General features: G+C 37.3%; 1 protein-coding gene across 1 annotated transcript in view; it reads right to left on the bottom strand.

The window, feature by feature from the left end:
* Positions 1–20,221, bottom strand: part of dnajc17 (DnaJ (Hsp40) homolog, subfamily C, member 17) — a 98,964-nt gene extending 78,743 nt beyond the window's left edge. Inside the window, exons 1-4 of the mRNA XM_056476758.1 lie at positions 20,056–20,221; positions 12,268–12,337; positions 5,149–5,207; positions 1,481–1,568 (exon numbers count right to left, since the gene is read on the bottom strand). Coding sequence (XP_056332733.1) covers positions 1,481–1,568; positions 5,149–5,207; positions 12,268–12,337; positions 20,056–20,133 — 295 coding nt within the window. The 5' untranslated portion in view covers positions 20,134–20,221. The remainder of the gene's footprint in view (positions 1–1,480; positions 1,569–5,148; positions 5,208–12,267; positions 12,338–20,055) is intronic.
* Positions 20,222–26,333: the final 6,112 nt, after the last annotated feature.

Below are 26,333 nucleotides of genomic sequence, written 5' to 3'. Positions count from 1 at the left end.
AGTGCTAAATACTAAAGATCTTTTATGGTCTGGTTGGGGAAACAGAAATGTAGTTATTTCTAAGCAAAATATTTAAAATATTGTGTCAAACACAAAGTTTCTTGTCGGCGCCAGTGGTGTAGTGGTTAGTGCGTCGACACATGCACTCCGGTGCTCACGACGACTTGAGTTGGATTTCACTTCGCGGTCCTATGCTGATCCTTTCCCTCTCTCTGCTCCCCATGCTTTCCTGTCAATACTCTCTACTGTCCTATCTAATAAAGGTGAAAACCCCGAAAAAAATAATTTAAAAAAAATATATAATGTTTCTTTACAAAAAAATGCTTTTAACATTGTTTAACATTGTTAAAAGTATATTCATCATGATGTAAATGACAATCTGCTTGAATAATCAAAAATATATGTTTGTTGGCTTTTAGTCCAAATGGATTTGGTCACACCAGCTGACTGATGATGAAGCCAATTATAATATGGGGATAGTTAGGAGGCCACGATGGACAGAGGCCAATGGCCAGGGTTAAACCCCTACTCTTTTTCAAAGGACATCCTGGGATTTTTTTTTTCGGGTTTTTATATTTAATTGATAGGACAGTAGAGAGTATTGACAGAGAAGTGTGTGGAGCAGAGAGAGGGGAAGGATCGGCATTGGACCACCAGGTGGGAATCGAACCCGTGTCGCCGTGAGCAAGGGAAGGCATGTGTCGACGCACTTACCACTACACCACTGGCGCCAACATCATGGGATTTTTAATGACCACAGAGAGTCAGGGCCTCGGTTTAACGTCTCATCCGAAAGACGGCGCTCACTAACTAGTATAGAGTCCCCATCAATATACTGGATCGTTAGTACCCACACAGACCGCATGGTCTCACTAACACCACTTCCAGCAGCAACCCAGCTTTCCCATGTGGTCTCCCATCCAGGTACTGACCGGGCGCAGCCCTGCTTAGCTTAATGTGAGAGTTGCAGAGAGCTGGCTGCCGGCTTTAGTTCCATACCTACTTATCAATATTATGTGCGCTCCCTGTTTCTTCTGTAAATAGTTTTTGTATAATTGGATATATTGCTCTGTTAATGTCATGAGGAATTCTTGATTAGGGAGTACAATTTGAAGTATTTGCTGTAAAATGTCTAACAGATGTTGTGAATTGCAATAAAAACTGAAATAATAATTAAAAATGTGAAGGTTTTATTGAGATGGATTGTTAGTGATTGGATCAGTGTTGACAGGAAATTTAAGACCCGTTTAAAATGACACGGGTCTAAAATTTTGTTTTTGAAATTTAAGAATATTAAAGACCCTAAAAATAATCTAAAAACAAAGTTATTATTATAGTTTTGCTCGTTTAAAAGATAAAAACTATTTTTCTAAATCAAGTCATAAATGTTTTCTTGTGTAGAAAATGTTGCTTGAGTTAAGAAGTTTTAGATATTTGGATTAGGAACAATGTAACTGAGCAGAAATGAAAGACAACTTACCGAGTTTAATCTTCTTCCTCTTGTCATCAAGTTTTCTGTTTCTCTCCTCTGCTTGTTTTTTTGCCGCTCGGACCTTGTCATATGCAGCCTGAAAGGATAAAAACAAATAATCAACTGAACATGAGTTTCCTCAAGATGACTAACTGACTGAAAAATCGAACAAAACACGCATTACAACAAGCCAAAAACAACTGAAATCCAGATACTTATAATTATAATTTAATTCTTTAGTATAAATCCTGCAGCCATAAAAAAAGGAATATTTAAGAAAGTCTCATTTTAACAATTTATAGACAAGAAAACTAATCTTAAAACACCATGGCAATAATTATAACAAATGAAGGACTGTGGAGTGCATAGTGGACAGTGAGGTAAAGGAGCATGAGATCTGATCTGAAGTCAGTGTGAATGTGTGTAGTGTTTTATTATGCACACAGAAAGACCTCTAGTAATGGCCCATTCCCACTTAGTGGTATGGTATGGTACATTACGGTTCGGTTTGGTACGGTACGGTTCAGTACGCTTTGCTGGCTTGTTTCCACTGAGTAGTACGGTCCGGTATGGTTTGGTGCGCTTCTATGGCTGTTTAACTGAGAAGCGTACTGTACCACTGCTTTCAAAGCGAACCGTACTGTATCACTTTTATGGCCCATTTCCACTGAGTGGTACAGTACAGTACGATACGGGTCACCTTTATCAGGCTTGCGTTTCCACTGCTAAAAGGGTACCAATGGTACTCTTTTGGTGGGCGTGGTGTACGACAGAAAGTTTCAGTCAATGTCATTTTCGCTCGAGAAAATAAATGTCTACAATAAAGCTGTACAGGTCGTTATCATATGAGAAGCACTTCTCACAACACAGATGCTTTATACATATAAATACTGTATACATGTTACTAACTTTTCTATTAACAATATCTGATTATGACTGCAGATCAATGACAGTGCGAAATAGCCTACTGTAACATCTGCAATTACATAAATAAATAAATAAATAAATGAACATATGTGAAACATACAGACCTTTACAGTCTCCAATGTGTTACCAATTACAGAAAAACTACACACAGCAGACATTTAGTCCTTATTTAGGTTCAAAAACAACACGAAATATAGCCCACAGTCAGAGCAAACCTCTCATCTGTGTCTGTAATCTTCAGCAGCACATGTAGCCTCTGTTAGAGAGTAATTCCATCATACAGAGTTCATAATAGTCCAAAAGGTGATAATACTAGTTAAACAAGGCTGTTTATTTATGTTTGCTGAAAAAATAATTTGCTCTTTTTTTTCCAGTTTCTCCTTTGTTTTTTCGGTGTCAATCTCACGTTTGTCAGTTTCTGAAAAAATTGAGTTTCAAAATCACGTCAATAATCAAGCACACGTTATTATCATCAGCTCAAGAAGTTTGTTATTTCAAATATAGACACACAGCGAGAGCAAGCAAGAAACCGAAACCGCTCGCGCTTTAGAGTGGCTCGCAAAAAACTACAGGGTACAGGGTAAAATCTGCTCTTCTTCTTGGCTTTGAGGCTGTTCATCAAGACGACGACAAGGTTTGTTTGAGCCCGGGTCGACCATGGCTCGTTATTATATGTATATATTATTACAGTGTAATGTCTTGGCCGTGTATTTAAAACATGGTGGTTCCTTTGTTTTCATTCTGGCTTGTTGTGTGAGCGAATGACGTATCTCTGTACACCAATAGCGTTTAGCTGCGCATCTAGCTCCGCCCTTTTGGTACCCATTGCAAAGGGTGACCAAAAAGTGGTACGGTATGGTATGCTTTTAGATACCCAGTGGAAACGGCCATAAAAGCATACCGAACGGTGCCGTACTATACCACTCAGTGGAAATGGGCCATAAGGTCCCTTTCCAAGAGTACCTAGCACAACAAAAGGGTACCAGAGGCGGAGCTAGATGCACAGCTGAACGCTATTGGTTTACAGAGACACATCACTAGCGCATACAACAACAAGCAGGAGAATGAAAACAAAGGAAGTGCCATTTTTAAATACACAGCCGAGACGTTACACCGTGATAATATATACATATAATGACGAGCCATGGTCGACCCTCAAACAAACATTGTCAACGTCTTGATGAACAACTACAAAGCCAAGAAGAAGAGCAGAATCTGCCGTGTCCTGTCGTTGTTTACCTGGTCATCTAATAGCATGAGCGGTTTCACCTTCTCTAGTGAGTTCGCTTGCGTTCGCCGCACCTCTATATATGAAATTACGAACTTCTTAAGCTCATAATAAAAACGTGCACGTGATTATTGAAGTGCTTCTGACATCCTTTAAGAAGTGGACAAGTGTGAGAGTGAAGCACGAAAAAACAAAGGAGCAAATGATTCTTTCAGCAACCTAAACCATGACCAAACTCCCATGTTTAACTTTGATCATCACCTTTTGAACTATTATGAACCGGGAATGAAGGAATTCCTCTCTAAGAAGATGTTAACTGTACACGTGCTGGTGAAGAATAAAGATGAGAGGTTTGTACTGACTGCATAAGTTTCGTATCACTTATGAACCCAAATATAGCCTAATTGTAAGTTTTGGCTATTTTTTATTTGTAATTGGTAACATTTCAGACACTGTAAGTCTTTGTATGTGTTCATATATGTTGCATTTATTTATTTATTTTATATAATTACAGACATTATCATTGATCTGCAGCTATAATCGAATCCTGTTCATAGAAAGGTTAGCATTCATTCATTCATTCATTTTCTCCTGCTTTTCCGGGGCCGGGTCGCGGGGGCAGCAGCCTTATGAGAGAACCCCAGACTTCCCACTCCCTTGACACTTCCTCCAGCTCCTCCGGAGGATCCAGAAGCGTTCCCAGACCAGCCGAGAGATATAGTCCCTGCAGTGTGTCCTGGGTCTTCCCTGAGGCCTCCTTCCGGTGGGACATGCCTGGAACACCTCCCTAGGTAGGCATCCAGGAGGCACCCGAAACAGATGCCCGAGCCACCTCAGCTGACTTCTCTCGATGTGGAGGAGCAGCGGCTCTACTCTGAGTTCCTCCCGGGTGTCAGAGCTCCTCACCCTATCTATAAGGGTGCGTCCTGCCACCCTATGAAGGAAACTCATTTCGGCTGCTTGTATCAGAGATCTTGTCCTTTCAGTCATGACCCAAAGCTTATGACCGTAGGGGAGAGTAGGAACGTAGATTGACCAGTAAATCGAGAGCTTTGCCTTTCAGCTCAGCTCCTTCTTTACCATAACAGACCGATACATCGACCGCATTACTGCTGCCGCTGCACCAATCCGCCTGTCAGTCTCACGCTCCATCCTTCCCTCACTCGTGAACAAAACCTCAAGATACTTGAACTCCTCTACCTGAGGTAAGGACTTTACTTCAACCTAGAGATGGCAAACCACCTTTTTCAAGTGGAGCACCATAACCTCGGACTTGGAGGTGCTGATTCTCCCAGAAAGGTTAGTAATGAACATTTATACACAAGTATTTATGTGTATAAAGCATTTGTTTAGTAAGTGCTTCTCATATGATATGTAAACTTCAATTGAGAATGATGCTGACTGCAGCTTTCTGTCGAACACCTTTGGTACCCTTTGGCAGTGGAGAGACAATCCTGATAAAGCTGACGCGAACCAAACCATACTGTGCCACATTTTGAGGCACAAATGAGGTGTTTCCTACCTTAGCAGCAGCGTCAGTCAAAACCTCCAGAGCCTGAGAGAGCTGGTGAAAGAGCTCCGCTAAACACAAACACAAAGAAAATGGCTATCAACATAGTAACTTTAACAGCAGCAAAGCATTAACTTACAGAAGTGCACATCTGAGGTACAAAATACACTGTCCTGTGCAAACAGCGGAAATATTTAAGCACAAAACCATTCTTGAGTACATTCTGAGTCAAAATTATAGTTTAAAACATCAAAAATTAAGTCAAAACTATCTACTTTTATTTTATGCGCCACATATCATTTTCTGCCAAAAAATATAGTGTGAGTGTAAAGGTGTGTGTGTGTGTGTGTTAATATGTAATTTGTGTGAAGGTTTGAGTTTGTGTGTGTGTTTGAAGGTGTGGGTTTGTGTGTGAACGTGTGTGAAGGCGTGTGTATATGTGGACTTCAGGAGAAACCCCCCTGCTCTCCCCCCACTGAGCATCATGGACAGCATTGTGGCAGCAGAGGAGTCATTCAGGTTCCTGGGCACCACCATCTCTCAGGACCTGAAGTGGGACACTCACATTGACTCCATTGTCAAAAAAGCTCAACAGAGGCTGTACTTTCTTCGTCAGCTGAGGAAGTTTAACCTCCCAAAGGAGCTGCTGAAACAGTTCTACACCTCCATCATTGAATCAGTCATCTGCACATCAATAACTGTCTGGTTTAGCTCAGCTACTAAATACGACCTCCAAAGACTACGTCGAATAGTTCGGACTGCTGAGTGAATCACTGGTACAACCCTTCCTACTCCCCAAGAACTGTACTTATCCAGAGCGAGCAGAAGGGCTGCCAAAATCACTCTGGACCCCTCACACCCAGCACACTGCCTCTTTGAACTTTTACCTTCTGGTCGACGCTACAGAGCACTGCGCACCAGAACAGCCCGACACAGAAACAGTTTCTTCCCGCAGGCAATCCATCTCATGAACACTTGATGATAATAATTGCGAAACCAACATCACTACTTGCTATACACTTTTATACACATATACACTTATTTAACAACACACTTTACATGCCAATTTGCACATAACAGCTGCACATATAACGCTGTATATAGTAATAAACACGTACATACACTTGTCAATCTGTATATTTGCACTCACTACTCACTTCTATTTTTAAAAAATATATATTTATTATCTGTTTTTTGTCCTGTCTCTGTAATCCTGTTGCACTGTAGAAGCTCTGTCACCAAAACTAATTCCTAGTATGTGTGAACACACCTGGCAATAAAGCTCTTTCTGATTCTGATTCTGATTTACATGCGAGTTTGTGTGTGAACATGTGAGGCCCAGTTTACACTAGTACGTTTTAGTTTTAAAATGGCGTTTTAGAATGAAAGCGATCCGCGCCCACACGGGTGTTTTACCCAGCATTTCTGAAAAACTCTCAGTCCACACTATACTGCTGAAAACACATATCACATGACCACACACACACACACACTCTCTGGCATGCACTGCAGCGTATGTGGACGTCTGAGCTCCAGGCAGTCATTTAACCAGATGAGAGCTGAGCTCGTCAGACTGTTCATCAAGGATCTACCGCTGGATCTAATCTCATTATATTTGTTAAACGTGATATTTAATTCATCTCGTTGTCTCTATCTAACAACATATTCCCCGACTTTTTGAATCTATTACTTGTTCTCAGGTAACGTGTTTTGGCTGAGCGCAAAGATAAGTTAATAATAATAATAATAATTATTATTATTATTATTATTATAATTGTGTGTGTGTGTGTGTGAACAAAAGTGATGTTTAACAAAACATCTTCAGTATTTCCTATTATATTTCATATTATATATAGAGTGCGCAGATGAATGTGTGTGTGTGTGTGTGTGTGTATACACATCTGTGTGTATTTCTCTATTCAGAAGCAGCAGATTTATTGCTGCACCACTGTGTGTGTGTGTTTCTCTATCCAGAAGCAGCAGGTTTATTGTTGCTGCAGTGTGTGTGTGTGTGTGTGTGTGTGTGTGTGTGTGTGTGTGTGTGTGTGTGTGTGTGTGTGTGTGTGTGTGTGTGCGTGTGTGTGTGTGTGTGTGTGTGTGAGTGAGATTGTGAAAAAGTGTGTGTTAGAGAGTGAGAGTGAATGTGTTTGTATGTAAGAAAGTGTGAGTGTGACTCCAAGAGTGTGTCCTTGTGCAAGTGTGTGTGGATGTGAGTGTGTGTGTGTGTGTGTGTGCGTGTGTATACACATCTGTGTGTATTTCTCTATTCAGAAGCAGCAAATTGATTGCTGCACCACTGTGTGTGTGTGTGTGTTTCTCTATCCAGAAGCAGCAGGTTTATTGTTGCTGCAGTGTGTGTGTGTGTGTGTGTGAGATTGTGAAAAAGTGTGTGTTAGAGAGAGTGTGTGTGAGAGAGTGAATGTGTTTGTATGTAAGAAAGTGTGAGTGTGACCCCGAGAGTGTGTCCTTGTGCAAGTGTGTGTGGATGTGAGTGTGTGTGTGTGTGTGTGTGTGTGTGTGTGTGTGTGTGTGTGTGTGTGTGTGTGTGTGTATGTGTGTGTGTGTGTGTGTGTGTGTGTGTGTGTGTGTGAACAAAAGTGATGTTTAACAAAACATCTTCAGTATTTCGTATTATATTTCATATTATATATGGAGTGTGCAGATGAATGTGTGTGTGTGTGTGCGCATGTGTGTGTGTATACACATCTGTGTGTGTGTATTTCTCTATCCAGAAGCAGCAGATTTATTGCTGCACCACTGTGTGTGTGTGTGTGTGTGTGTGTGCGTTTGTGTTTCTCTGTCCAGAAGCAGCAGGTTTATTGTTGCTACAGTGTGTGTGTGTGTGTGTGTGTGTGTGTGTATTTGTGCGTCCGTGTGTGTGAGCTAACAGCACACCACCAGCGAACAGGTTTCCTGCATTAGCTCAGGGTGTCTCCGCTCTCACGAAAGCTGTTCTGTAATGATCTCCTGCTGTGAGCGCAGGGGTCCCGCAGCAGCACACGAGGGGCCGCCGCAGCAATCAGAGCACCCGCGGGGCCCCGGAGCCCTAATGACGGCCACTAACAGCGTCTGCGGCTCCGCTTTCAGCCCACAGGGAGGCCCTGTTGGCCGGAGGCTCGGGTTACAGCGATACCTGCGTGATTAGACAGAGCCGAGCGCCGCACGCAACCCGCTCCACATGTGAACAGACCCCCGCTTCACCCCTAGCAGACTGACATTACACTACACTGTTAAAAAAAGCATTTCTTTTCAGCGGCCTGCCAAGAGCATAGCACTGCTGTTCACTCGCTTCAAGACAAGCTGATGTGCTGAAATAACAAAAGAAGAAAAGCCCACTGTTGAAGCCAGAATTACTGGCCCTCCTGTGATTTATTTATTTCAAACACTTCCCGAATGATGTTTGAATTTGTCATAGTATGCATTTCTTTAATTGCCATGTCAGCAACCTGTTTTTTTATGGCAAAAACTTTTCAATAATACATATACAATTAAAAATCAGCAAACAAATGAATACCTAGCAAGGTTTCCGCTACATGCATTCTTCCATGGCGGGGCGCCACACCAAAATCCATCCCACCACGGCTACATTATAGCCTCTCATTCACAACATTCAGTCATTTGTTTTAAATGGCGGGTTATTATAGCACCAAAACATATTAAAAGGTAAGTAAATTTATAACAGCGCGAACTTTTCTGTAATCATAGCAGTGCTGTGCGTTATTTGTTTAACCCTTTAAGGTTACGTGCTGACTGACTGACTGACTGACTGACAGGTGCGTGATGCCTGAGGCCAGCAAACACAACGACTTCAGTTATGACTAGGGCCAGACGAAATCTGTGGAGGTTTTTTTGCTATTTCTCCTGAGAATTTTGGTAAAAATCTGCATATTTCTGCAGAATTATTTTGGGAGTATCATAACTACAACCATAATTTGTGAAATAAAAAAATAATATATTTTTTTTACTTGTATTTATTGTTTACAATGCAAATCCAACTTTATTTGGTAAACAAAGCAAGTCTCTCATGTAATATCTCTACTAAAAGACAAAAATATTACTGTACAAACTGCATTGTACATAAATCAGATGAACATTTTAATATTAGTCAATAATATTACTGAATTTAATAAAAAAACTGAATGAATATAGATTTACACACATTTACTCAAGTAAATATGTGTAGAAAATCTGCCGTGTGGGCCTAGTTATGACGAACACAGTTTCCATAATTATATTTTATTTATAAATAAAGGTCTTTGGCTCAGCATACAATGACTTTATCTTGCTGGAGTTTATGGCCATTTCACTTTACTTCTTTTATTCTAGTAGTACCTAGAACAGCAAAGTCAAGTAAAGGAGGTCGAGCCTTTTCATTTATGGCTCCTAAACTCTGGAATAGCCTCTCTGATAATGTCCGAGGCTCAGACACACTCTCCCACTAATTCAAAACTAGATTAAAGACTTATCTTATTAGTAAAGCACACACACAATGCATCACTTATGATGCGGTATGATTCATGAATGTGCACCACACAGGTTTCTGCATCTTGTTGATATACACTATGAACAGCAGCTATGCTAATTAATCTCTTTATTCTCCATTTCCACCTGGGGATACTCTTCCCGAGGCCCTCAGAGACTATGCAGTGCCACTGATGCGATCCAAGACCTGTGAAGAGATGATCCCAAAGTTTCCATAATCCTGGACCAGGCCGTATCCTGAGCAGCTGCTGTTGTGGTCATGGAAGAGTGGAGTACATGAGACTGATTCCTGTGAGGCTCCAGGGACAGATGAGTCTTCGCTGAGGTCCAGCTTCCAGCCTCCGGTGCCTAGACTGCAGCTCTGCACAAGACGTATATGCATATATATGCATGTATATATGTATGTATATATGTGTATATGTATGTATATATGTGTATATGCATGTATATATGTGTATATGCATGTATATATGTGTATATGCATGTATATGTGTATATGCATGTATATATGTGTATATGCATGTATATATGTGTATATGCATGTATATGTGTATATGCATGTATATATGTGTATATGCATGTATATATGTGTATATGCATGTATATATGTGTATATGCATGTATATATGTGTATATGTATGTATATATGTGTATATGCATGTATATATGTGTATATGCATGTATATATGTGTATATGCATGTATATATGTGTATATGCATGTATATATGTGTATATGCATGTATATATGTGTATATGTATGTATATATGTGTATGTTATGTCTTATGTCCAACCCTCGGATAGGATGTTTGTGGGAATACAGTTTTTTTTTCTCTGTCAGTGTGTGTGAAGGTTTTGAGATTTCTTCACTGCTCACAGCCATGCATATTGTATGATTTCAGAGAAAGCAAAGCCCAGTTCTGCCTTAATCATGAACTGTTGAAGGCCTCCAGAGACCGCAGTGAAAAATGCCCCTGCAAATACGCCATGCTCATCCAAAGGTGCTGGTGGAGGGTTTTTTTCTTCCTCCAGCATGGATTATGCAGATGTTGGGCAGACGAAGTGACGGGGGGTCTAAGCGGAGACACATGCTGGAGTCTGGAGCTCTAATGCTGGCATATCAAACACTGAAGTCTACAGTCATTGTCTGCACTCTTCAGCATGCTCACTAAAACCTCAGCTTGATTATTGCTTTATTTTTACTGGTTTGACCCATGAATTTAACCACCGTATCTGATCTAAAGCGGCTTTGTGTTTTTGGCTTCGTGTATGAACGCTAAAGAGAATGTGTCCTACATTTAGGGCCATGATCTGCATTGTAAAAGTGCTATACAAATAAAGATGAATTGAATTGAATTCAAGCTTGTTTGAAACATACAGGTAAGTGTGTTGGAGTATGGTTGGAACTAAACTGTGCAGGGCTTTTGTGCAGAGTTTGACACCCCTGTGCTAACAGATCTTAATAATCAACATTGTGAACACTTGGGCTTTTTGATATCATGTTGTTGTGGTTGTTTTTGTCACTCAGTTGAGTACTGTTTATGGTGAGAACATGTATTTTTATTGGTATAGGCCAGGGACACCAATGAAATCTAGCCTTTGGGCTAATTTGGGTACATTTACGTCCTTGGGGAATGTTGATTAACAAAGACTGTCACTTGGTGTGAAATAAATAAAGAATAATAACATGGCATAAAGAAACATACATGGCATCGACATGCGTGTCATTACCGCGGTACAGGCTGCAGTGTTTTTTTCTGAGGAAATCACTACAAGCTTTTGCATTTATATTTTGCATGTGCATGTTTTTTACATTTTAATTATTATTAAGGGCGACACAGTGGCTCAGTGGTTAGCACTGTTGTCTCGCAGCAAGAAGGTCGCTGGTTCAAGTCTCAGCTCGGCCAGTTTCTGTGTGGCATTTGCATGTTCTCCACCTGTTGGTGTGGGTTTCCTTCGGGTGCTCCAGTTTCCCCCACAGTCCAAACACATGTGCTTAAGGGGAATTGATGATCTAAATTGGCTGTAGCGTATGAGTGTGTGAATCAGAGTGTATGGGTGTTTCCCAGTACTGGGTTGCAGCTGAAAGGGCATCTGCTGCCTAAAACAAATGCTGAAATAGTTGGCGGTTCATTCTACTGTGGCGACACTGACGAATAAAGGGACTTAAGCCGAAGGAAAATGAATTTTTATTAACCTATTGTATTATTATTTAAATTAATACACATGTAATCGTTTGAATATGGTAAGGAAATGCACAAGGACTTAGATAAAGTTAAATAAATGATCAATAAAAATAAATAAATAAATAAATATGTGCATTTCTTTAAATACAAAACAGAAACAGAATATTTATATACGCATATACATATGCTTGAAATTTTACAATAAGTATAAATGTGTTCAATATTTAAGAAATGCAAATGGAAATAAATGATCTATTTTATAGTTTAATTATAATAAATATTAAATAGTAGTTTAAAATGACTTTAAATATAGAAAAAAAAATAATACTAATAATATTTCAATATTAAATTTTAGTCCTGTTTCATTCAGCTCTACGTTTCTTTCTCTGCTTTCCTATGATCACATATCATTCATTCATTTCTGCAGTCTGTTTGTCTATTAGTAACTAAACTAAATTACTCACCGGCCTTTGGATTATCTGGGTTTTTATCTGGATGGCAGGACAAGGCTCTCTGTCTGTACGCTTTCTTGATCTGTAAAAGAGCAGAAAGATAAACACCAGTCAGTTCTCTAGTGGAGTCCAGCCTGTTCCAGATCCTATCAAAACCCTGATATGCTTCATTCGTGCTTTAGTTGCATTTCAGATCTCCATCACGTTTCACAATCTCTGTCCAGTTGTTTCACACACAGACAAAGATAATTTTATTCTACAAAACATTTTACATAACTCAAGACAAAGGGACACGAGCTCACGCTTCCAGGAAGGCATAAAAACCATAAGAGATGTTTTATAACAATAGACTGAAGCCACATTCACCACAACCCTGAAATCCCAGCAAACATCTGAGCTGAATGTCTGTAAATCACAGCACACACATTACAGTCAAACACATGAGGAAAACACACCAGTGCTGCTGAGCACACACACACACACTTCATATCACTGATCAATATCCGGTGATGAACTACACACTACAGATAAACTAACATAATTTTGTTGTGATTGTTAAAATACTTAATACATTACAATATATAAATATATTAAAATAATGTTATTATTATCAATAATAATAATACATTAATAATAATAATATATTAATATAATTTATAATCATAAATTATACAGGCGACACAGTGGCGCAGTAGGTAGTGCTGTCGCCTCACAGCAAGAAGGTCGCTGATTCGAGCCTCGGCTGGGTCAGTTGGTGTTTTATATGTGGAGTTTGCATGTTCTCGTGGGTTTCCTCCGGGTGCTCCGTCCAAAGACATGTGGTACAGGTGAATTGGGTAAGCTAAATTGTCCATAGTGTATGAGTGTTTGTGGATGTGTTGTGGATGGGTTGCGGCTGGAAGGGCATCCGCTGTGTAAAAACATGCTGGATAAGTTGGCGGTTCATTCCGCTGTGGCGACCTCAGATTAATAAAGGGACTAAGCCGAAAAGAAAATGAATGAATGAATAAATTATACATAATTTATAATATATTAGGTTAATCAAATTATTTAACCTTACAAGCAAAAAAAAAGTGAATAAATCCAATATAATGATATAATAATATAATATAATTAATTATATATATTTACATACAGTAATATATTAACATAATTATAATAATAATATTATTAATAATAGTTTATTAATATAATTTATGATAATATATTATACATCATTTATATTATGTGTGATATATAATAATTAATTACAAAAATAAATAAAGAGTAAATGAATCACAATAATTTGTAACATATCTTTAATTCTTTAACTAAAAGCTTAACAAAGTCTGCAATAGAGATATCTGATATTTGGCAATATATGCAAATCACCAATTAAACATAAAATTAAATGACAAAAATATGTAAAACACTTATATAATATGTATGCATGCAAATATTAATTCAAAATATTGCAAAAATGTTAGTTTACATATTAATTTTACACTATTAGAATGTCAAAAATGCATTTAAATGTTCAAATATATTAACTAAAGTTATATATATGCATATGCTGGATTTCCATATGGGCCACTTTGTTTTATTTTATGTATTTAATGGCACATCAGCAACTTGTAGTTATTTCATGACAAGATCAATATACATAAAACATTTCATGATAAGAACAACTACAAGAACAAAGATAAGAACAGTGCTCAGCATAATTGAGTATACACCCCATTTTGAAAATGAATATTTTCCTCCATTTCTCAGTGAATATAGGCAATGTGTTTTGGTGCATTTAACAGATTTATTAAACAGATATATTTATTAAAATAATATTTTAGTCACCAAATATATTTAAAAATTGAATAATAATACAATTAAATTCAAGTAAAATATTGCAAAACAAATTACAACCTACAAAATTTCAACAAAGTTTTCGATTTTTTTGCTTCTCTTGATTTTTCCTCTTTACTAAATTTTGTATTTACTAGTTTTCTATAACATACAAATTTGGCTGTACTTGTTTTTGGACCGTTATCGTAAGTTATTTTGTTAGATAATCTCCAGATTTGGCTTCAATACCGACTAATGTATATGCACAAATATAATATTATAAAGCTTCCTATTAAAAATATGAATTTAAAAGATGTGAGGGGTGTACTTATATATGCTGAGCACTGTATTTCAATAATAGATGATACACAAACAAATATATAAAACGGATTAAATAAATAAAATTGAATAAATTAATATTAAAAGTTAAATATGATTTTTCAATTCAATATTTGATCAATAACTCAATATTCTTCCTGTTGATACCTTTTTAAAAACATCCCCCAAATTGTTTTGGGCCACAAAATAGATCATTTTATTATTTCTTAAACACTTAATCAGCATCCAAATGTCAGAATCGTTACACGTATGCGTTAGAATGATACACACACTTATTTATTGATACATGAACTTATTTCCATCAAGTTACTACAATAGAAAACCTAAAAACCACCACATTGGTAGTTGTAGTGTTAAAGCAGACTTCAGCCAACTAATCCCAAACATGACCGGCATTTCAGAACAAAACCATCCAGAACTGGGCCTGTGTGTGCCATAAACTCCCATGAGGCTTTGGGAATGTGAACCGCACGTCTCATTGGTCCCGCTGGCCGAGTTCACGACAGTGTGGTTCTGATTATACGCCGCTGACAGCTGACAGAGACTCAAGCATTCTCCAATCCACAAAACACAGGCCTGATCCGCTCCATCCAGCAGCGCATTCTCAGAGACCTCTATTTATTTTGGCGCCCTTATTAGCTGCTCTCCAAACCCATTTATCAACGCTATCTTTTGCAATCTAGACACATTATGAAGCAACAAAAGCCATGGAGTGAACTACTAAACTGTCAAGTTTTGAAGCAACCTCTACAAGCAGCGACAGGCTCATAAAAACACCATCTAATAAATCTGACTGAAGGATTTTTAAAGTTCAGCTGCAGTACAATGTGACCTTGTTACTATTTAGAAAGATCTTGTTCAAATGTGGGTAACAGATATGATCAAACAGATGAAATATGTTAATTTCCAGAACCTTTACTTTCACTAGCCGCGTTTCCACTGGTGAGCCTAAAGCGAGCAAGCCAGGGGTGGGTTTCCTAAACAACGACGTAACTTGCGGCTGAACTATCATAGTACGATGCATCAATTTGGAAAAGAATGATGTAGTGACGAGTGTTTCCCAAAACCCCTAGTTTCTCTGTCGCAGATCTATCGCTTGAACCACGTTAGTTATAACGTAAAACGCTCATAATGATGCTCTAAATGGGTGGAGGAACTACTTCTTTAGAGAAGAACCCCATCATTTATTTGTGCAAATTATATTGTTTTACACAAACACGCATTTAGAATAATATCCAATATTAGTTTTGGTAAAAACATGCACTCGCTTTCCATATTAATTGAAATATATGTAAACGGCACATATAGAGCCTGTGTTTCCTTTACTAATATTATTGAGAAATTGAACATTACATATTCTAAAACATAAAATCACTTACAAAAGCTAACACGTTTTCTAATCTCATATATAAATCATATAAATAAATAAATTATAAGGCTATTTATTATAAAATGCCTCATTTAATATTCATTCAATTTAATATTTATTATTTAGTAGGAAATAAAAAAATGCTACTTGAATAATTAGTAATATTAAAAATGATGATGATGATTATTATTATTATTATTATGATGATGAAGTAGGATTTTGTTTATTTATTATTTTGAAAAGTCTACTTTTACAATTTGACACATGTAAACGACAGCAGAATGTTCTAACCAACAGGCCCATGTCATATAGTACAGATACCAATAAATAACCCACTACAATTTAAAAGCATTAACGTATGCTGTGTTTTTTGTTTTCACGAGCTTTGGAGGCGTAACATAAATTCCGCTTTTAAATAATAGGTCACCTATAGCTTTCGTCATGAGGCTGCGTTCAAAATGACATCAATGTTTTGAAAGTGCACTGTGAAGGGAGCACAAGTGCAAACATGAAGGTCACTAAAACTGAACTGTAAAAATAGTTAGAAAGCAAATTACACCTGAGAGAGACGACTTTAATGCTTTATTTAATCATTCCAAGTTTACATGTTAGAATGTTCTAAATGAATAGGGCATAGGGGGGATAAGTGGGAATAGAACACAGCCAGGAACTATGTTTCTAACTACAGCTCCAGAGGTGTAGTTGCAAGCGTACAAGTTTGCGACGCAGTTTGCGAATGTTTGTTGGAACAATGGATTTGGGAAACGGCAAATCAAGAAACTGTTTGTAATGACAGAACACTTGTGACCTTAGTTGGCTAACGATGGTTTTGGGAAACACACCCCAGGGCGAGCCAGAGACAGTCGCATTTCCACTGTCACTTCCGGGGCCTGATCAGGGACCTGATCGGGTCAAAATGGGGCTTCCTCTGCGCCTTTTTCAGCCCGCCGAATACCTTGGGCCCAAAAGGGCCGGCTGGGGCTTCAGGGTGGAGTGAAAGGAAAGGTGGAGTTTGGCCAAGTCTGGTAAAGATGGCGTGCCGCCATTACACAAGTTTTCTGATCACATACACGAGTACATGCCCCAAACAAACAAATAAATTAATGAGGGAAAGAAAAGCATACAGCTGGTCAGTTGAAGCTGTTCTAAGCTATAAGCTATTCCTTAAAACACCTTTATAGGCTAGGGGTATTTTTGCTTTATCGCCCTTATGTTTCCCTTTTAAATGTAAGGTTGTTGCATAAAAGAATAAAGTTTTGATGTTATAAGTGACTTTTCTTTGCTGCGTCCTCCTTTACACCATATTAAAAACACAGCAGCCAGTAATGGTTGTCGAGAGTTTTTGTCAAGTTTAAATGGTGTGTTTGTGCATGAAACGTGCGCGTTTAGATGCGTGTGTGTGTGAGAGACCAGGCAAAAGAGCGCTCGCTTGACACCTCTGTTGATGCCTTGAGCAGCTGGATTTCTTTATTTATTTAGGAGATAACTGAGCTGCGCATCGTTGGTTTTGCTCTTCAATATTTGGACTCTCAGTATTGATTATTAAACCACACTGAACTGAACTGAGCTGAACTGAACTTAAACACTACAAACTGAACTACACTGTTCCTATTTACTGTGACCTTTTATGTGAAGCTGCTTTGACACAATCTACATTGTATAAGCGCTATACAAATAAAGGGGAATTGAATTGAATTGAGATAATACAAAATATGAACACAACAGAAAGACATAAAACTTTAGAAATGACGTGTCCACTTTTGTAGGCTCAACACAATAGTGTCATATTTAGATAAAATAGCTTAAGCTATATTAAAATCATTTAAAGAATTACAAATGTCGGATATAATAAAATCACATTAAATAAATAAAGCAATATAACCAAATAAAAGCTAGAGCAATGTAGGTATATATAATACATTAAACTGTTTCAAGCCATTTTAAACTTTTATTTTACAAAGGCCTGTCTGAAAAAAAGATTTGGGATATTTACTAAAAACAATAAACACCGGAGGAGTTCAGAAATATTATTGATAAAGTATTTGGATACGATGATCAAATCATGCAAACAGAGCATTTTTTGGGTGAGTGAAACCATCAGAAACGGCCTTCTTTTCAGTCATCCAGTCCTGCAGCGCTGCTTTACAAACGGATTGGGGAAAACTGCACGTAAAAATGTGTTTTATGTCCTCAAACAAGTGTTTATATTTTTATATGACGTGGTAAATGTATAATGAAATGTTAAATGTAGAGCTTTATTAGTGGAGCTGCTGAGAGCAACAATATATAGGCCATATTGTATTACTTTCTCTCATGTCCTGAAACACTAAACACTTTCCTTTACTTAAGATATCTTAATAATATGCAACATCTTTAAATTATTATTTTAAATAAAGGGGAATCCCCTATTAAGTGTCATTTGAGCTGAATGTTTGACGGCATCTATCGAAACAAGGATGTTAAAAAAGACATTTTACACTGAGTTATTACCGGAGAATTTCTGTGGTTTTATATTATGGGTGGTGCGCTGGGTCCCTCTGTTATTGGCGAGACCACTTGATGCATGATGCCAACAGTCGGTCGGCGAGTAAACGAATATAATGAATGAAAATACACAGGCCTGTGCGTATAGACATGTAATGTAATGCTGTACAGCAACGTGTCATTTGTTTGTTTCAGTTGTCTTATAATGGTTTCGTGATGATGCGATGGTGTGCTTTATCTACCTGATTCCTGCTGAACTGGGCGGGTTGTGTGATGTTTGATTCGGGGGACGTTCTGAGGTGAGGTTTGCATGATGCGCTGCGAGCTACTAGCCTGAAAGTGGAACTGCAAAATGATTTCAGCCTCATAGGAAGATTTCATTAGCAGCGAACACCCACATAGACATTTTACAATTTCACATTCGGCGTTTACATAAATAGTCACTTTTAAAAGCAAGACAACACTAAACTAAATAAATGTTCAGTCTACCGACCATCAACTACCACTAAGGGAGGACAAAATTTAAAAAACGTAATTGATTGAGGGATAAATTATAATTTTGTCCTATTTTTTCACATCTGGAAAGCAGATGATGCTAACAATTTGAAGGTAGTAATAATAATAATAATAATTACAATAATACCCTTTGTTTTTATGTGCTTTTCAAAGCACTCAAGGACAACTAGGTCCATCACAATATCAATTTTTTTGTTGTACAATATATTGTGATAGACAATATTACTGTCATTTTAATATTATTTTATGCCACTCATTATAAAATGCCAGAGGGACAATATAATATCATCATAATGCAAGTACACTCTTCCAAAGAACACATCATATTATTTATTCTTAAGAATATTTGATTTAATTATTAGTTATTTTAACAATTTAATAATCGGGCATTGGAATCAGAATGTGAAAACGCAGATCCTAAATAAATAAAAATAAATGTTAACAGAAAAGTGCAAGGTAGAGGGTAACAGAGGCTTTGATATGTGTTGTGCCTTAAGTCCACTTATTGATTACTGTGACAGACCTAAGGACAACTTACAGTGCATAGTGAGCACATCATAAAAACACAGGCAGTAAAAGGCAATAAACAGCATACATGTGCGCGATAAAGGATGCCTCTCATCACTGACAATCATGTAAGTCTTATTTAACACTCTTTCTTTGTATAAAATCTCAATACTCTTTCATTTTGTGTCCAGACAAAACCAAAAGTAAGTCATTACTTAATACGCAGCGCCACCTGCTGGTCAACACACTCACCACAGTCACATTCAGCTCCTAGAAACACCCAAAACTTCATCATTTTGCACAGTATATGAACAATCATAACTTATTTTACTCAAAATCTGACATTTAATGCCAAAAAGCAGGACATAAGCGCCTGTTTATGAACAAAACACTCTCTGAACAAACAAATACACATTTACAACATTACAAATACACACTTGGCTGTCATTATAAGCTTGCTATGATTATATATTAGACTATAATGTAAATTATAAGCCTGCTGTTGTGGAAATAAATAATATTGAGCGTAATTTAACCAACTAATTAATCAGTAACGATATTTTATAAACGGTTTTCTGTAATGTAAACACTTCTTGTATTTCTGACAGCAAATATTCTCTCTATAACGTTTACCTGTGACGCTGATGATAGATTAATAATGTCGTATACTGTTATTGTAATCATTCCCGTATATTATTATGATGAATGGGTGATTTGTTGACAGAAACACTGTGGTGTGTGTGTGAATTCAGCTCTTATTAACGCACCTGCTTCTCTGTTGATGTCGATTCCACACCCAGTAAAGCGTAGAGATCCATCTCTAAGAGCTCTTTTGTTGTCGCCATGATTAAATATCACGAAATAAAGGAATAAATGTGTGTAAAATATATCCTTGAGTTCCTCAGCTGCAGTTTGAAGACTTCTTCTGTAGGTTTTACAGTGTGTGGACATGTGACTGGAAGAGGAGCACAGCGCCCCTGTAGGCAGGGAAGAACGCAGAAGGATTTAATTAAATAAATAAAAATAAAAAATATAATAACTTCAATTAAATTAAATTAAATTAATATTAATCTAATTTAATTCAATTTAGAGATAAGCACCCTCATAGTCAGGGAGCAATGAAAAATAAAAGAAAAGAAAAGAAAGAAAAGAAAAGAAAGAAAAGAAAAAGGAAAAGAAAAGGTTTCAAATTAAATTTAATTTAATTTAAGTTAATTAAATGTAATTAGATTTAAGTTAATTAAATTTAATTAAATTTAAAAAGGAGCTCACAGTCTGAGAGCAACGAACAATAAAATAAAATTATACTGAATAAATCAAATTATATAAAATTAAATACAAGAAAATAAAAAAAAAATTGTTAATTAAATTAAATTAAATTAAATTAAATTAAATTAAATTAAATTAAATTAAATAAGCTGAAAAGAAAATGATTAAATTAAATTAAATTAAATTAAATTAAATTAAATTAAATTAAATTAAATTAAATTAAATTAAATTACATTTAAAACAGAGCTAACCAACCTCACAGTCGAGGAGGAATGAACAATAAAATAAAATTATAAAACAAATACAAATAAAAAACATAATAATTTTAATTAAAATAAAATAAAATTTAATTTAATTTAAAAAAATTATAAAATAAAATAAAATAAAAAAAATAAAACAAAATAAAATAAAATAAAATTAAATTAAATTAAATTAAATTTGGAGTTTAACAACCCTCATTGTCTGAGTGGAATGAACAATAAAATAAAAAAAAATAATAAAAATTAAAATAGGTCCAAATTAAATTAAATTAAATTAAATTAAATTAAATTAAATTAAATTAAATTAAATTAAATTAAATTTACAAAAGAGCTAAGCACCTCAGTCGATGAGGAATAAACAATAAAATAAAATATTAAAACAAATTTAAAAATATATATAATAATTTTAGGCTAAATTGTCCGTAGTGTATGAGTGTGTATGGATATTTCCCAGACATTGGTTGCAGCTAGTAAAACGGAGCTGTGGCACCCCCGGATTAATAAAGGGACTAAGCCCAAAAGAAAATAAATTAAATTAAATTAAATTAAATTAAATTAAATTAAATTAAATTAAATTAAATTAAATTAAATTAAATTAAATTAAATTAAATTAAATTTAATTTAATTTAATTAAATTTAATAAAATTAAATTAAATTAAATTAAATTTGGAGCTAAGTGCCATCACAGTCTGGGAGGAATGAACAATAAAATGAAATAAAATAAATTAATAAAAAATAAAAAACATGTAAAAATATAATAATTATAATTAAAATAAAATACAATTTTATTAAATTAAATATTTTAAAAAATATTTTTAAAATATGAAACATTAATATTAAAAAATAAAATAAAATAGGGGTGACACGGTGACTCAGTGGTTAGCACTGCCGCCTCACAGCAAGAAGGTCGCTGGTTTGAGTCCCGCCTGGGTCAGTTGGCGTTTCTGTGTGGAGTTTACATGTTCTCCCTGTTCTGGCGTGGGTTTCCTCCGGATGCTCTGGTTTCCCCCACAGTCCAAGCACATGCACTATAGGGGAATTGATTAACTAAATTAAATTGGCTGTAGTGTTTAAGTGTGTGGGTGTTTCCCAGTGCTGGATTGCAGCTGGAAGGGCATCCGCTGTGTAAAACATATGCTGGATAAGTTGGCAGTTCAATCCACTGTGGCGACCCCTGATGAATAAAAGGACTAAGCCGAAGAAAAATTAAAGAATGAATAAAATAAAATCATACCATAAATGAGCAGAGTGCCCCTAATCAGGACAGAATGAACATTTCTATTTCATTTTATTTTACTTTTATGTTAAAATAGGTGTCTGCCTTCCTTGGTATATGATATATAGGAACACATCTTGAACAGTCCCTGAGCTGTATCTGATATCAGAGTTGTTCTGTTTTGCAGCAAGAAGAATTTTCTGTTTGAGGCCTGTTACTCTGTACAGGAACTGCTGAGGTGTCTCATTTTCCCTCTTCTTTGTACACATTAATTCTTGGAATAACTTTGTACTGCTTCTGTCTTCTAGGTGTGACTGAAAAAACACTTTGAGTTCCTCAATCTTCATATTCTCTTTATTCATCACCATGTAATGAAGCTTCCAAAAAGCTTCCAATAAGCTTCCCAAACAGGTGCTCAAGCCCCTCAGCTGGCTTCCGTGGACGAACGGCGACTCTACTCTGAGCTCCTCTAGGGTGCCAGAGCTCATCACTTTATCTCTGAGGGTGTTCCCTGCCAACCTGCAAAGGAAACTCATTTCAGCCGCTTGTATCCGAGATCTTGTGCTTTCGGTTATTACCCAAAGCTGATGTTCAACCATCGGTCAAATTCTCCTCTCCAGTACCCTGGCATAGACTTTTCCAGGAAGGCCGAGGAGCGTAGCCGCCCTATAGGTAAACACGCCCTTCAGTCCCCCTTCTTAAAAATGGCAATCCCAGTTGCCCAGTCTAGAGGTACTGTCCCTAACCTCCATTCAATATTGTAGAGACATGTCAGCCAAGACAGCTCCACAATGTCCAGAGACCTGAGATACACAGGGTGTATCTCATCTACCCCCACTGCTTAGCTTGCAAACTACCTCAGTGGCCTCAGCTTGAGCGATGGGTGAGTCCACCCAGCTTCCCCAGTCTTGGCTTCCTCAATGGGAAACATGTCAGTGGGATTGAGGAAAATGAGACTGGGGAAGCAGGGTGGATCCTCAAAGTATTCCTATCATCGTCCGACAACATCCACAATTGAGGTAAACAGCTCTCCACTTCTGCTGGATGGTTTGCCAGAATCTTTTTGAGGCCAACCAGTAGTCTTTCTCCATGGTCTCCTTGAACTCTTTCCAGGACCGAGTTTTTTATCTTCCGCAACAGCCCGGGCTGCAGCACGTTTGTCCTGCCTTCTCTGTACAGAACCTGCTGAGGTGTTTTATTTTAACTCTTCTTTGTACACATTAATACTTGGAATAACTCCGTACTCCTTTTGTCTCCTAGGTGTGACTTTAAAAAACATTTTGAGTTCCTCAATCCTTAAATCTTCCTTATTCATTAGCATGTCTTTGAAGGTTCCTGGCTTTATTATTCGAAAATTTAATTAATTCCGCCCCCATTAATCCTGTTTGGCATCAACTGTGTAGTTTTCTCAGGGCGATTGCTCTCAGTTTTGTGTGTTACATTTTGTGTCATTGTAGGTTGTTGTGTGGGTATTGTGAGATAACAAAGAAGGTTCTTGGTAAGTTCTTCATAACTATATTTGGGTTAGTGTCTGAGTTTGTATCCGATTCTCTAATTTCTCAACAATCACTGGATCAGCTTCCCATAGACCTCAGGAGCCAGTTCGGGACGAGCCCCCCAAAATCTATTCTTTAATCTTCCTTCAACCCTCTAGGGATGTCCAAACTTTTTGGGCCGAGGGCCAGATGCAAAAAAAAAAACGTTGTCCCGGGCCAAATTTTACAAACATCCTTATATATATATATATATATATATGTGTGTGTGTGTGTGTGTGTGTGTGTGTGTATTGTTATGGAATTATTTTATTTGTCGTCCAACTGTGTTTCTAAAAAGACTTACGTTTTTAAAATCTTGAATCTTCTCTGGGCAAATTACAGTTGCAACACTCATCAGACACTCCTATATAAATTCTCCTTCAGTGAAGGGTTTCCTGTGCTGTGCGATTAGCTGAGCTACCTCATAACTAGCCAGCGTAAAATTCTTGCACTTTATTAGCACGAAAAAACTGCTGTTGTTGAGATGATAGGGCAGCTGCTAATTGTTTTACTTTTTGATCTCGTTCGGCACCAGTGTAAGAGCTGAAGACTTCAAAGAGCTTCTTTTAATATTAGATTCCTTCATTACTGCAACTGATTCCTGGCAAATTAAACAGACACATATTCCGCTGACCTCTGTGAAGAAATATTCTTTGCCCCAACGTGACTGAAATTTCCTGCACCCACTGTTGATTTTCCTTTTTCTTGGTTGCGCCATGGCTCGCCAAAATGTGATTATCAATTGTTTCCTTCAGTTTGTTCGGTTTGTTTTACTTCATAACAGGAACTGCTGCCTAATTGTAATCATGTCATAGCGACACCCAGTGGTTATTTATTGAATTACGTTCATTTTTGTATAGCGGGCCAGATTCTATTAATATTTATAAAAAGCCTCATGGGCTGCCACAAAACTGATTGCGGGCCGCAGATGGCCCGCGGGCCGTAGTTTGGACACCCCTGATATACACTAACGTACATAGACAAATCGAAGATGGGAACAAACAGAATTATACTGAGGCATAAATAATTAGGGGTATTTTTCAAATAATAAAACCAGGAACCTTCAAAGACATGCTGATAATTAAGGAAGATTAGAAGATTGAGGAACTCAATGGGGTGTTTTCAGTCACACCCAGGAGCAAAAGCAGTACAGAGTTATTCCAATAATTAAATTATACAAAACAGAGTCAAAATGAGACACCTCAGCAGTTTCTATTCAGAGTAACAGGCCTCAAAGGACAATATTAATACAAAATTCTCCTTGCTGCAAAACAGAACAACTCTGATATCAAAGGCAGCTCAGCAACTGTTCAAGATGTGTTCCTATATACATAAATCAAGGCCTGTAACACAAATATAAAGTCATCCATCGTGAATTAAAACCCTTGTTGTCTAATCGTTTCATTGCAGATGAATCAATACTGAGAAATGTAACAAAGGTCAGCAGTGATGAGAGTGAGGGGGTGCGAAGGCTGGGTCCAGTAACTAGGCTTAAGCAAAGCACTGTAAGCTGTTCCCAGCTGGAAAGCAAACCTGTTGGAGAATTCAAAGAGACTCTGCAGCAGAAAAACAAGAATGACCATATGAAACAACTGTTCAAATTGATGCACTTACCAGAATAATGGACTCAATGACAAAGTCAAAACAGCTGGCACAACTTGCAAATACCAGTCCGTGCTCTATGAGTAAGAAGATTTCACAAAGAGGAGTAAAATCTCATGGCTGACCAAAATGTTTTGAAGCTGGACATAACCGTACACTACCTGACAAAAGTCTTGTATCCTTTCCAAGTTTTAGAAACAACAAAAAATAACTTGACTTGGACTTGATCATTTGGTATCAGAAGTGGCTTATATGAAAAGCAAAGGCCTCTAGGATATGGTTCTTTGACCAAAATAAAATATGATCATGCCTTGATTTTGAATGATTTATTTATCACAGAATATTGTGTCTGACTCCATCATGAGCTTGGAGGACTGCATCCATACATCTCTGCAATGACTCAAATCACTGATTGATAAAGTCATCTGGAATGGCAAAGAAAGCCTTCTTGCAGGACTCCCAGAGTTCATCAAGAGTCTTTAGATTCATCTTCAACGCCTCCTCCTTCATCTTACCCCAGACATGCTCAATAATGTTCATGTCTGGTGACTGGGCTGGTCAATCCTGTAGCACCTTGACCTTTTTTGATTTCAGGAGCTTTGATGTGGAGGTTGGAGTATGAGAAGGAGCGCTATCCTGCTGGAGAATTTGCCCTCTCCTGTGGTTTGTAATGTAATGGGCAGCACAAATGTCTTGATACCTCAGGCTGTTGATGTTGATCATCCACTCTGCAAATCTCTTGCACGCCCCCATACTGAATGGAACCCCAAACCATGATTTTTACTTCACCAAACTTGACTGATTTCTGTGAGAATCTTGGTCCATTCGGGTTCCAGTAGGTCTTCTGCAGTATTGGTGATGATTGGGATGCAGATCAACAGAGGATTCAGCAGATAAATCCACCTTCTGCCACTTTTACAAATGATCAACTAAGTCACGTTATTATTTGTTGGTCTTACATCTGGGATTGACAGGTAGTGAAATCACTGCTTAGTGAAACAGCACATCTGGCAAGAGGATGGTGGGAAAGTGTGAACGTAAACCAAGGTGCCGTTGTCATCCCAGCTATACGAGTTGCATGGGTAAAGTGAAAAATTCAAAACTGATCAGCTTGGCAATTTAGTATTGTTTGAGCCAGAGAAAAACAATGTGCATTTAGAGCG

Source organism: Danio aesculapii, chromosome 17 (assembly GCF_903798145.1).
Source record: "Danio aesculapii chromosome 17, fDanAes4.1, whole genome shotgun sequence".
Lineage (NCBI taxonomy): Eukaryota > Metazoa > Chordata > Actinopteri > Cypriniformes > Danionidae > Danio > Danio aesculapii.
The sequence above is the reverse complement of the archived record's forward strand: the minus strand, read 5'-3'. Positions and strand labels throughout refer to the sequence as shown.